Source organism: Poecilia mexicana, unplaced genomic scaffold, assembly GCF_051168715.1.
Source record: "Poecilia mexicana isolate PSO_F unplaced genomic scaffold, ASM5116871v1 scaffold_1, whole genome shotgun sequence".
Classification (NCBI taxonomy): Eukaryota; Metazoa; Chordata; class Actinopteri; order Cyprinodontiformes; family Poeciliidae; genus Poecilia; species Poecilia mexicana.
The window spans coordinates 22711321-22727248 of NW_028263370.1; the positions used below are offsets into that span (position 1 = coordinate 22711321).

Consider the following 15928-nt stretch of genomic DNA (forward strand, 5'->3'; position numbering starts at 1 on the left):
ATAATGAACTTACTCAAGTAGAAGTAAAAAGTACCATGTTTCCAAAATGTTACTCAAGTAAATGTAATAGTTACTCCGCCCCTCCTCAGGCCCCGGGGTCGTGTAGCGCCTTGAAGCTGAGAGGAGTGCCCCGTCTTGTTATCCTCTTCATCACGGTGGAGAGGGAGGAAGAGGAGGAGGAAGAGGAGAAGGAGGACGAAGGCATCTGCACGGCTCCCACAAAGCGACGACTGTTGGACCGCTGACAGAAGCATCTGTCACACCCTGCCTTCACATCTTCACCTGCTGGCCTGACTCCATCACACATACACACACACACACACACACACACACACACACACACACACACACACACACACACGCTGACTTCTCCTTCCCGATCTGCAGCTTGTTGGTGACCGTCCACGACGAGACGATCGCTCCGGTTCTGCGGAGCCAAGTGGAAGTTTTTTTTTTCATTTTTATTTATGACGCGTTAATGAAGGCGCTGACCTGCCTGGTGATACTTCATCATCCTGCGGCGGCGTCCGTTCCCCTGAACATGCTGAAGGGATGCCAGCAGAAAGGGGAAGGATGCCAATCCATGTGGATGACACACACACACACTGAGACACAGAAAACACACACATACTGGAAACACACACCATCTGAAGGACAGCATCCCTCATTCAGGACCAGAGAAGGTGACCTTAAGCCAGGGGTGTCAAAGTCAAATGGACGGAGGGCCAAATAAAAAATTTAGCTACAAGCCGAGGGCCGGACTGATCGAATGTTCATTGAAATTTTTTTAAATGACGCATATAGTCTAGTGAACCTAATTGAACCTACTGAAAACCTAACAAATATATTCCAATATGATCAGATAAATAAAGCAATATTTTCTTATGGCTCTGTCAGTAATCTTTAATTTTCAACAGACACAACTGAAATATTTTTAAAATATAATTGGATTGAAATACAATAAAATAAAGTGCAAAAATCTATTAATCCACATATGTCAGAGTCAAGGCATTTAGATGTGTCGCCGGCGAATTACGGTACTGCAAATTTAGATGTGTCGCTGGCGACACATCTAAATTTGCAGTACCGTAATTCCGCCACACGTAGCGCTAAGTGGAAAAATTCCAACGGTTTCTGAAAGGGGAGACGTTGCACTTTCCAGCAAGTATCGGGTTAATACGGTAACTTCGCAGCTGCAGCTGCAGAGAATGTAATTAATCCGGGGGGCACTCGTTTAATAGACGGTATATTTCGGCAATAACTTGGTGGATATTGAAAGTTCCGGTTGTTATGGATACATGGGTAAGTACATCATCTCACAGAACATTTAAAGAACTACTTACAGTTCAAATAAGGAAGATATTTTTTTTCAGACGTTGTGCCGGCTTGCTGCGGTCTGCGGGCCGGTTCTAATAATAAATCAAGATCATCCCAGGGGCCGCAAAAAAACTTCTCGCGGGCCGGATGTGGCCCGCGGGCCTTGACTCTGACATATGTGCCTTAAGCTAACGCCCCAAACTGAAATCAGTCATTTCACCAGAGCAAAGCAGAAATCTGACTGAGTGTTGAGGCCACAACAGATAAGAGAATAAAAGGAGGAACACATTTCTGCCAAAAAATCAGAAATTGTGCAGAAAAAAAAAAAAAAAAAGTTGATAATTAACTAGAAAGAAAATGAAATTTTGAGATGAATCTCAGAAATTTTCTAGAAACAAGGAAATTTCTGAATTTGAAAAGTCAAACATTTGCTTCAAAACAAACTCAGAAATTTTTGAGATAAGCTTGTTTCTTTTCCTGGGAAAAACGTGGAAATCCCTGAACTCCTACAGTTGAAAATTTCCTAGATAAAACTCAGAAATTTCTGGGATTTTTGGCAGTAATTTACTCCTCCTTTGTTCTCCTAATGTCCCTAATATGTGTCGTGGATTAAGATGCGAACTTGTGCGGTGGGTAACCCAGATAACTGCTGCTGAAGTCAAACAACGTTTCTCAGCTCCTTCTGGACCATCGGAGGTAATTTATGAGCGGATCACTTTTACAGCCTCACCTTTATGCTGCTGTTTGGGTTTAAAGCAAATGAGGGCCTTCATGAACCCCAGCTGTCTTGTCACCAGGGTCAAAGGTCATCACCGTGGCAGCCAGGTGATTTTAAACACCACAAAGTCTCCCAGCGTGAGCCGGGACTCTGAAAAGGAGCGGCAGCCTAAAATGAGTGATGGGGGACGGCGGGACTCCTGCGGCCCAGGGAGGCGGCCTGACCTCGCCTGGCGGGGTGAAGGGTACGCCTCGCTGTCATCTCTCCATCGCCAGCCTCCGCCGTGGTCGTGTGTCGAAGCAGGAAGCCCTCCACGCTGGCTGCCGTCCAACGCGGAGGTCTCTCACCTCCCGGTGGTTATTCCTGGATACCAACCGGAGCCCCAGCCTCCTTTGGCCCAGCCCGGCCTTTCTTCTCCCGCTCTGGGATAACGGGGCTGTCCTTCAGCTATCAGCGGCCATTGTCTTTATTACACTACCACATCTAATATCAAGGTCACTTTCATTCATCTCTGTGATCTGCAGGGTTGCAGCAGCTTCAAAGTTGAGAATAGGATAATTTTTACGCAATAATTTAATTGTAAAATGATTATTTATTCTGCTTTTAGTTATTTTTTGACATGAATAAAAACATACTGATCTGACGTCAGTTTTCCTAATTTAAAGCACAATATGGATAAAAATCCGCCAGGTACATTTACAAATTTCAGTTGTTATGCTACGTTTTGGCCACCAGATGTCACTAGATATTAACCACAGTTTCGGATCCAAATTCCACAATGTAAACCGTAAAAGATCCCAAAGGAATCCTAAAGGAAAATACATTTGAAATAAAAGATTAATATTTATATTTCTCACTCTGTCTGGCTGTTGTGTCCTTTTTAGCAATATTTTTGAAATTTGCAAAATGATCTTAACAGATTTAGATAAACTTTAACCTTTTTTTAGCTTTAATTTTTGTCTTTCATCTTTGCTTCTGTTGGTTTTCAATTATGTTTCAACAAGCCATAAAGTAATCAATTAAGTATTTATTTATAATATTATTATTATTATTATTATTATTATTATTATTATAGTATAGTGTAGTATAGTGTAATAATTATTATTTTTATTTTGATCAATATTAGCTACTGTGAGTGTTTTATTTTACCCTATCTTTATATTTCATCATTTATTAATTACTCTTTAAATTCATTAGTGCCTATTCATTAATAGAAATGTAAATGTTCTTGGAATGAAGCGCTTTTCTCTTTAAATGATCAGCATCGCTACAAAAGAAGAGCAAAGAGCGGCTGAACAGATGCAGACGTCCCACTCTGATTCTTTTTACAGATGCTAAATGAAGTAAGCTTTTACGACAACTATTTAAATTGTATTTTAAACTAAACGTCGATCTTAAGTCCTGTGACTTTACTTGATCACCTTTTCGTTTCAATATCAAAATTTTGATTATTTTTGTGCTTAAATCGACACTATTGAGGCCTCACTCTAGCAAAGCACCTTGCTTTATTACACGATCTTCAAATTCGGGCCAGGCAGTCCAACATATTTACAAGGATAATTTCTGTGTCACAGCAAGTGTGGCTTCGACGGGAACATAATAAATATATGTATTATTTGTAGTATTTGTAAGAGTTTTTTAGTACGAACGTAGTTTAGTATTTAAAGAAGCGGTAGCGTAGTGTTTTTAAATTAACCGCTGCCCGCCGCCCCCCGTGCTTCCGCAGTGGTTCAGTCCGACGACGTCCTGCGCGGGAGCGGAAAACGTGCGTCGGCTTTGCGGAAAAGGAGTGTTTTGTTGTATTGATGAAATAATATCTTCTAAAAGCTCCAACCAGCACATTTTCCTCTCATAAGAAGCCAACACAGAACGGAGGTAAATCAAACTAAATCTTTACGTATCTTTGTTTGGTAACTTTAAGCTAGCTAAAGGGAGTTAATGAGGCGTTTACGTCCTGATCCGCATCCTGCAGGTTAACTTGGTTTTTAATCGCATCGGCTGTAGATGCTGTGTCTCTAGAAAGTACTGGACCTTTTTTTTTTTTTTTTTTTTTTTTTACATTTTGTGGCGTTACACACACAAAATATGAAACCGATGCATGATTCTCATTTGTTGTTTTTATAAACAACCCCCCTTTCCCCTGATTTACTTGGATAAAATTGAGTGCAGCATATTTTCTTTCAAAGATGACCACGTGAATAGAGTCCATCTGTGTGCAGCAATCGGAGCAGAGCTGGCCCAAGGCATAAGCAAACTTAGCAGTTTCTTGGGGACCTCCATAAATGCATGAATCTTTAAAATATATCTACTATTTTAATATTTTATTCAGAATGAGAAATTTTATACAGCGGTTTCAGCATAGAGAAATAAAAATATTTTAAATTGTTTAACATTTAAATTTATTGCAAAGTAAAGTACAAAGAATACTCATCATAATTCAGTTGTTGTGTTACCTGATGCTATGAGCTTTGTTTTTGTGTTTGAGCTTGCTTGGTTGCTTTGCAAAACGACTAAACATGGCCGCCCATATGAACTTATAGGCTGGGGAAGAAGAGTATTAAAATAAAGAGCCATGGCAACTGTGGAGGAGCTGCAGAGATCCTCAGCTTAGGCACATAACTATTAGTCAAACCTACAGCTGGGTGATTATGGTTGGAAAATAAAATCTCAGATTTTTTAAATACCAAATCTGATTATTTATTTTATTTTTTTACCTCACTTTATTTGCAAATGAAAAACTCAGATTTTTCAGAAATTAAGTCTTCAAACACAGAAAATTTGATTTATCGATAAAAGCAACAAGGGCTGCAACTAATGATAACTTTAGTTATTGATTAATCTGATAAAAAAGATTGACATGTGGAGACATTTATGCCATATTAAAAATATATTGAGAGGAAAGTAAATAAGCAATTCAGTTAATTTTTAAATAATTAAAATATTTTTTATTCCCTAGAATAACAGCATTCTTTTAATGAGATGAAAAAAAGCCTTTTGGCTAATTCTGCCGCATTTACTGTAAACATTAATATTTACTGAAATGATAATGTGTGTTCAAATAAATTAAAATTATTACAAATTGGAATGTTTTTAAAGAACAATATTTGTGTTTATGGTGCAATCAATGCACCATAAACATTGATTGCACCAGGTCACACAGTTACCTGAACAAATATTTTAAAAAAGGTCTTTTGTTATAATGTTTTTATAACAATATATCATGATAAAAACCTTTAAATCTCAAAGTTGTTTTTGTGTAACATCATTAAGACTTCCAGGAGCTTTTTGGTTTGCTGTACGGTCATAATGTGGCTTTTATTTAGTCTCAGTGTTTCTAGATGACGTATAAACGTCGTTTTTTTTTTTTGGTTTTTTTTTCCAATTTGGTTTCAAATCCAAGATGGCCGGAGACTGGAAGCCAGGCGACCTGATTTTTGCCAAAATGAAGGGTTACCCTCATTGGCCTGCGAGGGTAAGTAGCACGAAGCGCATCACTGGTCAAAAATGTCTTAAATTTGACTGATATTTAAAAACAATGTTAGGGTACAATTTAAAATCTTAAAATGGAAAAATATAAAGTGCAACACAAATTATTCATTTCAGGTCTTTGAATTTAATTCATTTACAGAGTGAAAAAAAACCCTCAACATCCGATAACTTTTACTACACGTAGACTTTTTAACAACAATTTAATAAACTTTTCTTGTTTCTGCGAAGAAAGAAAAATCTAGAAAAAATTGATCAACCTGAAAAATGAAGGATGTGGTTTACAGATTTTTTGTTTGTTTTTAATCTGGCAAACCTGCAGAAGCTTTTTATGTTTGAAATCAACAGATTATTTTATCAAAATATTATCTGCTTAGTTTATTTTTGAGCAGGTAAAAAAAAAGATATTTATTGCTCTGATAGAGTATTAGAGCCACATGAAGAAAAATATAAATAAAATTAGGAGAAAGTTGAAATCCTGAGTAAATTTGTTTCTGTTTTCAGATCGATGAAGTGCCAGACGGTGCTGTCAAACCGTCCAACATCAAATATCCGATTTTCTTCTTCGGCACTCATGAAACGTGAGCAATGAAACTCCTGATGTTTATCGAGGCGCCATTTTGTTCCTCTGAAGGTTTTTAATAGATAAATGTTTGATGAGACTCCGGTTTCCTTACCCATTCTGCATTTTTAATGGTTGGCACCAGTGTTGTGTTTACATTCATGACTGAAAGTATTTTCCGTCCTGCAGAGCGTTTCTTGGGCCGAAGGACATTTTTCCGTACCAACAAAACAAAGAGAAATACGCGAAACCGAACAAGAGGAAAGGCTTCAATGAAGGATTGTGGGAGATTGAAAACAACCCAAAAGTTGAGCTGACTGCGCCCAAGGTACGACTCTGTTAAAAACTGGGTGTGAAAAGCAGAATTTCAACTTTAAAACATTATTTTCTACTGAAATAAACCAAGATTAGATTCTCCTTTTGCTGACTAGAACTAAACTTCTGCTTGATTCAAAAATACTTAATTTATCCCAAAGGGAAGTTAAATGTAACTCATATCATCCAGTGAAGGATCTCCAGTAGCAGTCAGTGTTACAACAGCTCTGTTTAGAAAAAACAAGAACGTTTATGAGTTTCAAAAAGTTTAAAATTTGCTACAAAAAAACTACAATTTTGAGATTAACCTCAGAATATAAAAAATAAAATTTCTGAATTTGAAGTCAAATATTTAATGGAAAAAAGTTTAAATTAATTTAAGAAATTTTCTAGAAAAAAATGCTAAATTATTTGGTGGAAATGTACTTTTTATCCCTTATCAAATCTACAATGTCCCTAACATGGTGCTGTATAATTCTGTTTCTTTTTTTATTTTTATTTTACATCATGCGCCATCGTCATTCAGACTGCTTTTTAAACGGATCAGCAAACAGACTTCAGTTTGAACGGTTTACGACTACATCTTTAAAAACTCTTAAATCTATTTAAAAAATGTGTAAGTTAGCTTTAAACGGTTCTTAAATTTTGTTGTGACAGGACTATTTAATCTTGTATATTTAATATAATTATTTAATTTCTCTTTGGGATTAATCTAGAAGTATTGAATTTTAAATATTCTGTCGTTTTTCTGTAAAGTCAAAGATTCGACTCGGTTCAGGCTAACGCTAACTAGCTGCTAATATAGCCTTACTAGCTAGCTAATTTTGTTGTTGTTTACCATGGGTAAGTTTTTTCTGTGCAATAAACTAAACTTTAATGTGTGACACATGCTGCAATCCCCCAACCATCCACTGCCTTTATAGTTTTTACTTTTAAATTTAATCCAAGGTGGCACTGAAAAGGTCTTAAGTATTAAATTAAATGTAGAAACCTGCATATATCCTGAATTAGCCAACAAACTGTTTCCAATGGTTCTTTGCACACTTTATGTAAATTAAACCAGCTGGTCAGGATGATAGTTTCACTGCTGGATTTAAGGGAACAGTGTGATGATGTGAACAGATTTTCTGCTGCTCCATAAACAGAAGTTTTTATGAATTAAATCCTGGTTTTTTGTTTTTTTTCTGTAGCCGGTTCCTCCTCCTTCCTTCCTGGAAAAGGATTTGGAGAGCGGTCCAGAAGGAGAAGAAGACGCAGTTGATAAAGGAGTCAAACCCAAAGTAAATTTCAGTTTTTTTATTTGCTGTTCATAACCTCCATTCCCATGTGGCTCCACTGCAGTGAATCTCTTCTGTTGCCAGATTCTTCCATGTTTTTTGTCTCTCAAAGCTTCCTGTGACATCTGTCTGCATCGTAACCGCAGGAAACGGTTTTCCCTCTCGTAGAGTTGATGTTTGGTAGCAAAACGAGCAGGAAGCTCGCTGACCGCGCCTCGCTGCGTCCTATGCTGTGTCTATGGTGCATTCAGGTTCCAGGAAAAGAGGCTGAGCAGGAGAATGAGGAGGAGGAGGAGGAGGAGGAAGGGTCTCTGATGTCTGAGCAGGGTCCTCAGATCCAGGATGTACGTACTCTTGCATGTCGGGTTGCCATGCAGCGGCGCAGGTCATGTCATCCCTTGTTTGGGTGGAAAATAAATAAAAAGCATGCTACATCGGCGGTTTTTCTGGAGCCGGGTCGGCATTCGGGTCGCTAATGAAAATCTAACGGAGAGCTGTTTGTGTTTTCAGTCATGCTGGGTTTGTGCTTGATGAATAAAAATGAAATTATTTGAAAGTTTTGGGTTCATTTCTTGCTTTTCTGTCCATCTGCTGCATGATTCCACTGATTCCATCCACTTCTCATCCAAGTGGTTAAGTTCTGATTTCAATGCCTTTTCATCCTAATTTAACAAGTAAATCTGCAAAAGAAGGTAAGTATGAAAGAAATTCCCTTTTGCATTGAATCTGGTGTAAAACCTCAGCTGCACACTAGAGGGTGCTGTTGCTCTAAATCGGTTTGTTTCACTTTCTGCTTTTTCTCTTTGCTTCAGCAGCTTTCTAAGGAAGTAAAGTCGGCTTGTTTTTGAGGTCAGCTGGAATAAAATCAAACTTTCTGGTTAATTTTTCAGGTTTCTGCTCAGAAAGAATCGACTGATCCCTCAAAACCCAAAAGAGGAAGGAAGAAGAAGGTTGGTAGTGACGCTGAAGGTGATTTAAATTCAATTTTTGAAGCGTTTAAATTGTTTAATAATGTGTTTGTGTTTCAGGGTGAGCAGAACGAAAAAGACGAAGATCCTGGCAGCCCCGTTAGTCCATCAGGTGGGATTTCTGCTGAAAAGTGTTTTTGTTAAAGATCTCTTGGATTCTCCTTCTGGAGCTTGAAGTTGATCCAAGTTTGTTAGCTTCAGCTTGTTCAGAGCTTTCTTCAGGAGGCTCTGCCCAGGTGGAAACAGGATCCTGGATCTGCTTTAACCTCCTCAGTCACCATTAGTTTTCACCAAAATGGCCCCAGATGGAGAAAACTTTTTAAAATATCTTTATTTGCTGATTTATTTATTTATTTTTTTTAATTATTTTTCATTGATTTGAGGTTGGGATGCAAAGAATTAATAAGCTTATGACTAACTGTCGATTAATGGATTATTAGATTCAAATTGTTCCCGTTGATTAATGATGTCCGCTTAGATCTTTTGTTAGTGTTGCAGTTTGGCCTCCGTCCAGAAGAGGGCGACGTCCTGGACGATTTTTTATTCAAAATATTATGAAAAATTTAGCACTTTACATGATGGACATAAGACACAATTCAGGTTTTTAAGAAAATGGCTACTTGTCAGTTAATTTGTTCGTCGCTCTATAAGATAAAATTGATCAACTTCAGATTAACTGATTAATCAATAACTTGCATTATCCCTAATCTGAGGCCATTTTAGTGCAAAGCTGTGATTTCCACCACATCTGCTCCTATTTTGTAGCAATTAGTTTAAATATCAAAAAATAATATTTAAGATGATATTACTGTTACTGATAATTTTAGGCTAAAAATGCGCCAAAGATTAGTAATAAATTTAACAAGCGTCTTGTTATTCTGCACAATAATTTAAAAGCAGATAAATTTGTACCACAAAACTAGAACTACAAAGTAACAATTATTTTGGTAAATGATTATTCTGACGATTAATCGATTATTCTGACGATTAATCGATTGTTCTGACGATTAATCGATTGTTCTGATGATTAATCGATTGTTCTGACGATTAATCGGATGAAAGGTTGGCACATTCTGCTGATTTCTTTCATTTTTAAAATACAATATTAAAAATGGTTTATATTAGTCTGTTTATGCATTGGATTAATAATTGGGTAGCAAAGTTTCCTTCAAAGATTTCTTATTTTTATTTATTTATTTTTTTTGCCAATTGACATGTCCTAAGTAGAATATATTTACAGATGAAAGGTAACTTTTTTTCATCTTAAAGGCAAGATCTATATTTTTATACAGTTTTGGTTTAATTGCTCTGAGTGTGTTATTCTTTCAGCAGATATACTTTTTTGTGAATCAGTATACTCCAGTTAGCGATTAGTCGATTACTAAATTAGTTGACAATTATCGACTAATCACGATTAATTTGATTAATTGTTTCAGCCCGACTGCAAAATTTGTAAAAACACTTTCTTCACTTGTCAAAACTAATTTTGTTACAAAAAATGAATCTAGCTTATTTCTGAGTATTTCCAGAAATGTAGGTTTTAATTTCGGGTAGAAATAGTGAAATGTGAGCCATAATTTGCACAAGCTGAATTGTGTATCTGCGATCAGGTGGAGACGCTCCGAAACGGCGAGGCAGGAAGCCGAAAACCGAGAAGCTGCTTCTGCTGCAGCAGGACCAACACGGCTCCGGGAGCGAAATGTAAACCTTCAGAAAACACAGCTTTCATTGGGTTCTTCTTTTTTACAGCTTGTATTTGTTTTATTTTTATTTTAGGGAGACGAACGAGTCGGAGAAGAAGCGAAAGAGGGCGGCGGAGGACAAGCAGCCGAGTGGAGAGGAGGAGAAGAGGAAGAAGAGGGAGGGCAGCAAGGGGAAGGAGGCGGAGCTGAAGGAGGCGGAGGCCAAGAAGAAGAAGAAGGACAATGGCTCGTCCGGCTCGGATGACGACGAGGCAAGCGTCTTCGCACGGCGGCAGTCTGAGGGACAAGAAGATCGTATTTAACGTTTCTTTTCCTGTTAGTCTCAGAAAAGCAAAGGGAGGAGGAAGCTGCAGAACGCAGAGGCGGATAAAGACGGGCGGCGCTGGAAAGCCGACGAACCGAGAGAGTGAGTTCATCCCACCATGATGAGGCGTTGATGGTTTCACTCTGTGTTGCCATGGGAGACGGCAACAACAACCTCGTTAGCTACATGCTAACGAGGTCTGACCAGAAATAAACTCTCAGGTCTTTATGTGATGAATATTTTCACCTTCTTTGTGGTTGAAAATATGAAGTTTTGTTTCTGTGTCGACATATTTCAGTAATTTGAGGCAGTTTTTGATTTGTTACGATAACAAATTTGGCTGCATGATAAATTGTCCTAGAAGTTTCTGCGACAAACGATAATGTTGTTGTTTTGAGACCATTTTCAAGTAATATAACAGTAATGAAATAATGCAAAAACACATTTTCAAAGATCAATAAACTTTAAACTCTACTGAACATTTAACACTGGAGCTGGGAGACATTTTCAAAATCCAAAATAAATAAATAAAAGAAACAACAAATAAAATTACTTAAGTCTGTCAACAAAATTATCCTTCAAAAAGGGACAAATGGACCAGACTGTTTTTCTGCCAAAAACTCTTTCTGCCAGAGATTATGGAGCTCATTTTGATTTGTTATGTGATTAATGGATTTATTGGTTATTGCGACAGGCCAACTTTGGATCCCGAACCATCGGTGAGTTTCTGACGTCGTGTTTTTGTCTTTCAGGGCCGACAAAGAAGATGTGAAGAAACCTGAAGCCGGACCCAAGAAGAAAGGTGATTTAAAAAAATAAATGTGTGGTTTTAACTGGGACTGTTTTTTTTTTTAAGATTTGTTTTAAACAAAACTAACCATCATCATGAGCTCTTTTTTTCCCCGTTTTATTTTCCAGAAATGTCAACTGACCTGAAACTCCAGAAACTCCACAGTGAGATCAAGATTTCCCTGAAAATCGACAACCCGGTTAGTTCTGCCATTCATATCTTAACATGTTAATTAATAGTAATTACACAGATTTTAAGGCGAAATACATTTAATTCATAAATATTTTTCCTCCTTGCAAACAGAAAAATTATGAAGTTGAATCTAGTCAGTCCCTCCAGTGTTTTGTGATTTTCTTTTTTTTTATTGTAGAAATTCAACAAACTCCTTATAAACATCCTAAAGTGTTTTTTAACTAGTTGAAACATTAAAACTTGTGTTTATCTGTTTTTGTCCTCCAGGATGTGAAGAAATGTTTGGACGCGTTGGACGAGATCGGTTCCCTTCAGGTGACGACTCAGCACCTGCAGAAGCACAGCGAGCTCATCGCCACGCTCAAGAAGGTAAACCAGCAAAGGTCCCCAGTCGCGGACGGCTCCCCCTGGTGGCGGCGGTCATGAACTGCGGGTTCATCTGCGTTCCAGATCCGGAAGTTCAAGGCCAGCCAGGACATCATGGACAAAGCCACCATGCTGTACAACAAGTTCAAGACGATGTTCCTGGTGGGCGAGGGCGACTGTGTGCTGAGCCAAGTGCTGAACAAGTCGCTCGCCGAGCAGCGGCAGCACGAAGAGGCCAAGAGGGGAGCACTGAAGAGAGCCGAGCACGTCAAGGACGGCGGCACAGGTACGGCAAGACAAGCATGGCTGGAAACGGCAAAACAAGCATGGCTGGAAACGGCAAAACAAACGTGGCTGGAAACGGCAAAACAAACGTGGCTGGAAACGGCAACAAAAAATGGTTTCATGAATTTCAGTGAATCTCCCTAAGACAGTAGCTTTTTTAGTGAAAATAAAAATAATAAAGTTCTTTCTGCAATTGGCCTTTAAAAAAAATCTGTATGCCCCAGTTAACAATAAATTGATTTCTGAATTAGTTGACAAACGTTGGATTTGTGACTAATGTATGACTTGGGCACAAATCATACATTTGTATGATTTGTGCCCAAATCATACGATTAATCGTTTCAGGTCAATGATTTTGGCCTTTTTGTTTTTATTGAAAATATGAAATTAAAGTTTTTTTCATCATATGACCTTTTCAAAATCTGTATATTCAGGTTAACAAATAATCAATTACAAAATTAGTTGATGATTATTACAACAGTCAATTAACCATATTAATTGTTTCAGCCCTACTTGTGACTTGATTATTTTGTATATTCAAGTTAACGATTAATCGACTAGTTGGCGATTACTTGTTTTATGACGATTAATAGAATTAATTGTTTTAATTGAGGTACAGATTTCATAAAAAGTTTGTTTGTTAAGCAGGTAAAACTAAAGCAACTGAAAATAAAATCAGTTTTGGCTCCAGGGTAAAAAGTTTTCACTCCCCGGTCTGAAACCCAGACCGATGATCCGGTCACGGTGAAACCGGAACAACAACCAGAATAAATGATCCAGAGAGGTAACGACTGTAATTTTGGGTTGCATCACAAACTTTCCTCTCCTTCATTAAATCCATTACGAGCGGCAGAGTGAGCAGCCAATCAGGAGCCAGTCATGGGATCTCTGTGGTCGACCTTCATCAGCAGCTGTTATCAAACGCTGCGGCCGCATCCGTCCTGATAAACACCCGGATCCCTCCGTTACAGGAGCAGATTGTCTCTTCGGGTGAAGCAAATCGAATCCATGGAGAATCTTTTTAATTTGACTAACCTCTGCAGAGCCGCGCCGGCCGTCACATGCTGACGGCGCGGTGACGTCATCGCTGATCAAATCTTCCTGCCCCGCAGACAAAGTCTCCAATGGCGACGCCAGCCCCGAGGAGAAGAAGACTGACAAGATGGAGGACGCCTCGGCGGGAGAAAACCACAGGTACGTCCTCCAGGTTTGCTGCTGCGCTGCAAATGATGCTAACGCAGCGTTGCTAACGGCAACCAGATGATCCATAGTACGTTACTATTATTTCATCTTCAAATTCAGATTATGAGGATTAAACTCAGCATTACATCAGAATGAAATATACAAAACATATTTGGTTAAATTTAGACTCTTTAATGAAAGATTAAAGTTCAGCACATTTATTCACAGCAAAACCACAAAATCTTATGAAATAATTTTGGTCTATTTTCTAATGTCTTAGTACACTTGGAATAAGAAAAACAAACTTGGCAAGATATGAGAACTTTTTAAGTTAATTATTCTTTAATATTGATGAAAATTACTGACAGATAAATTCACTTATAGAAAGACATTTTTCCACGTTATAAGGGAAATAAACTGCCAGTGCAACTAGTAATTTTGATCAATATTAATGAATTATCTAATTCATTAATATTATTTTATATTACTAATTATTTACAAGTCCCCATGTCTTGCTAAGTGAGTTTTATTTCTTATTTCAAGTGTGCTAAGATATTTTCTCTAGAACACAGACCAGAAATACTTCAGATTTTGTGTTTTTTCAGTGTCATAAGTCACAAATGTCTCTTGTTATATTAAATCAAACATGTAAACTCTGGGAGATGCAGGCAGAGGAGAGACTTTAGGTGCTAAACATTTCACTGCTAGCTAAAAAAATGTATTCTTATGGCTTCAACTAACTCACTCGCTCTCTGGTTGCCTAGCAACAACATGCTAGGTAAGAAGCAGTTTCAAGTTTGCCCAACTTTGGTTACCTAGCAACAGCCTGCTGAGTAACTGCCCAAGTCATACATTAGTGCTTAAAAATGAAAACAAACAGCATGGAGAGAAAACTGGGTAAAACAGGAAGTCATGCCACCAGTTAAGTTACTTAAAACAAAACATTAATCAATTATCAATATCGACTGATATGAAGCAATTATATCCTGATACGTTTTTCAGCCATATTGTCCAATCCTAACTATTATTTTGTAGTTTTGGCTTAATTACTACTCTTAAGATGTTTTTATTCAGGACTTGTTTTGACTCTCCAACTAATCGATTGCAAAATTATTTGACAATTTCAATAATTGATTTATCACGATTGATTCGATTAATCGTTTCAGCCTTGCTCACATTTCTCCATCTTCTGCTTGTTTGTGGTCAGTTTTATGTTTTCTCTCCGTTTCCGACCGCAGTCCTCCAAAACTTCAGGAGTCGGCCTGAACCGTCCGCCGACCAGAAGAAAAGATTCGCTGCTGTACTGGAACGACGCCCCCTGGTGGACAACGGTTTCCAGGCCTTCTGAAGTGTTGTGTTGCTGCTGCTCCCAAGGTTTCAGTTCACCAAGTTGCTGCATAGTTTTATTTTTGTACTCAGACACCTTGTGCCGCCTGCTGTTGGATGTATTTAATTCCCATCGGTGTAGTTGTGAATTTTAATGAACGTGTTTGAGAAGCGGGGTCATTCCTCCTCCTCCTCCTCGTCTTCATCGTGAAGTGTTTTTGTTTTTATTTTGGTCGATCATTTCAGTTGTGAACCTCCCAGGACTTGAAGTGCAGATTCTGTAAACTGATCTTGTTTTTAACGCTCTGTAACGCATGTTTAACAGACGCACAAACAGAAAACTGTGGACTTTGCCAAAGTCTCCTCTTAGCCAACAAAGTGCTTTATTTTCCATCATGTCTTTTAAAACCTAGATGTATATAAGAGTATTTTTGTGTTTGTGTCATCATCCGGTAATAAAGTGGTAGCTACAGCACAACCGCCATGTTTGTTTGTATCATTCTTCATGATTTACATTTTTCTCTTTTCAATGTAAAATTTGGAAAAATGCTGGATTTCACTGTGGATGAATTAGGACTACAGATGGATTTTTACTAAAACAGATATTTAACTGTTTTTTCTCTTTAGGAAAACCATTTGAATTACATTTTCAGTTGCTGCAGGTCTTTTTTTGTTGATAGAAGAAAATCTGCCAAAAAACTCTGAAGTTTCAAATTGTTAAAATCTCAAATTTTCTCAAAACAAGGAAATTTCCAATTTCACAAGTCAAACATTCGCTACAAAAAAAGTAACAAATTTTAAGTTAATCTCAAGTTTTTTAGGAAAGAAAATTTCAGACTTTCAATAGTCATAACTTTTCAAATTTGTTAAATTTACTGGATTTGAAAGACTTTCTTCAGAGGATTTTGTGTCAGTGGTTCTTGGTGAAGCGCCCCCCACAGGCGAGGAGGGGAACAGGTTGCTCAACTAGTTTGGTTCGTTTGACACAGTGCAGTGAAGAACGGAGGCCCAAGGGGAAAGAGGACTTTGTTTTGTTACCTCGCATTAAGTTTTGCGTTGCATTGCAATAATGTACTGATGGGTTCATGCAGCATAATGAAGAAAAGTCTTACAGTGGCTGCCGTACTTTCTGCTGTA

The 15928-nt window shown here is 37.9% G+C and overlaps 1 protein-coding gene across 4 annotated transcripts; it reads left to right on the forward strand.

Moving 5' to 3' along the window:
• The first annotated feature begins 3560 nt into the window (after positions 1-3560).
• psip1a (PC4 and SFRS1 interacting protein 1a) lies at positions 3561-15269 on the forward strand. 4 transcript variants are annotated; one of them, XM_088006491.1, is made up of 17 exons: positions 3561-3910; positions 5436-5507; positions 6026-6102; positions 6273-6411; positions 7589-7678; positions 7927-8019; positions 8566-8625; positions 8704-8755; positions 10254-10344; positions 10420-10597; positions 10667-10752; positions 11403-11452; positions 11569-11639; positions 11900-12001; positions 12083-12284; positions 13396-13477; positions 14673-15269. In XM_088006491.1, exons 2-17 carry the CDS (start codon positions 5436-5438, stop codon positions 14944-14946), a joined length of 1719 nt encoding a protein of 572 aa, XP_087862617.1. In that variant the 5' UTR covers positions 3561-3910; the 3' UTR covers positions 14947-15269. The 4 variants fall into 4 exon arrangements, with proteins under 4 accessions (XP_087862617.1, XP_087862626.1, XP_087862630.1 ...); XM_088006504.1 differs by having other exon boundaries at positions 3563-3910; positions 14704-14867; XM_088006500.1 differs by lacking the exon at positions 7927-8019 and having other exon boundaries at positions 3562-3910.
• The last annotated feature ends 659 nt before the right edge of the window (positions 15270-15928 follow it).

Excerpts from the sequence above, each read along its gene's own strand:
- psip1a (XM_088006491.1), top strand. The coding sequence starts at position 5,436 with ATGGCCGGAGACTGGAAGCCAGGCGACCTGATTTTTGCCAAAATGAAG. Across the intron at positions 8,020-8,565 it reads AGGGTCCTCAGATCCAGGAT|GTTTCTGCTCAGAAAGAATC; the intron begins GTACGTACTCTT and ends TTAATTTTTCAG. Across the intron at positions 8,756-10,253 it reads CAGCCCCGTTAGTCCATCAG|GTGGAGACGCTCCGAAACGG; the intron begins GTGGGATTTCTG and ends ATCTGCGATCAG.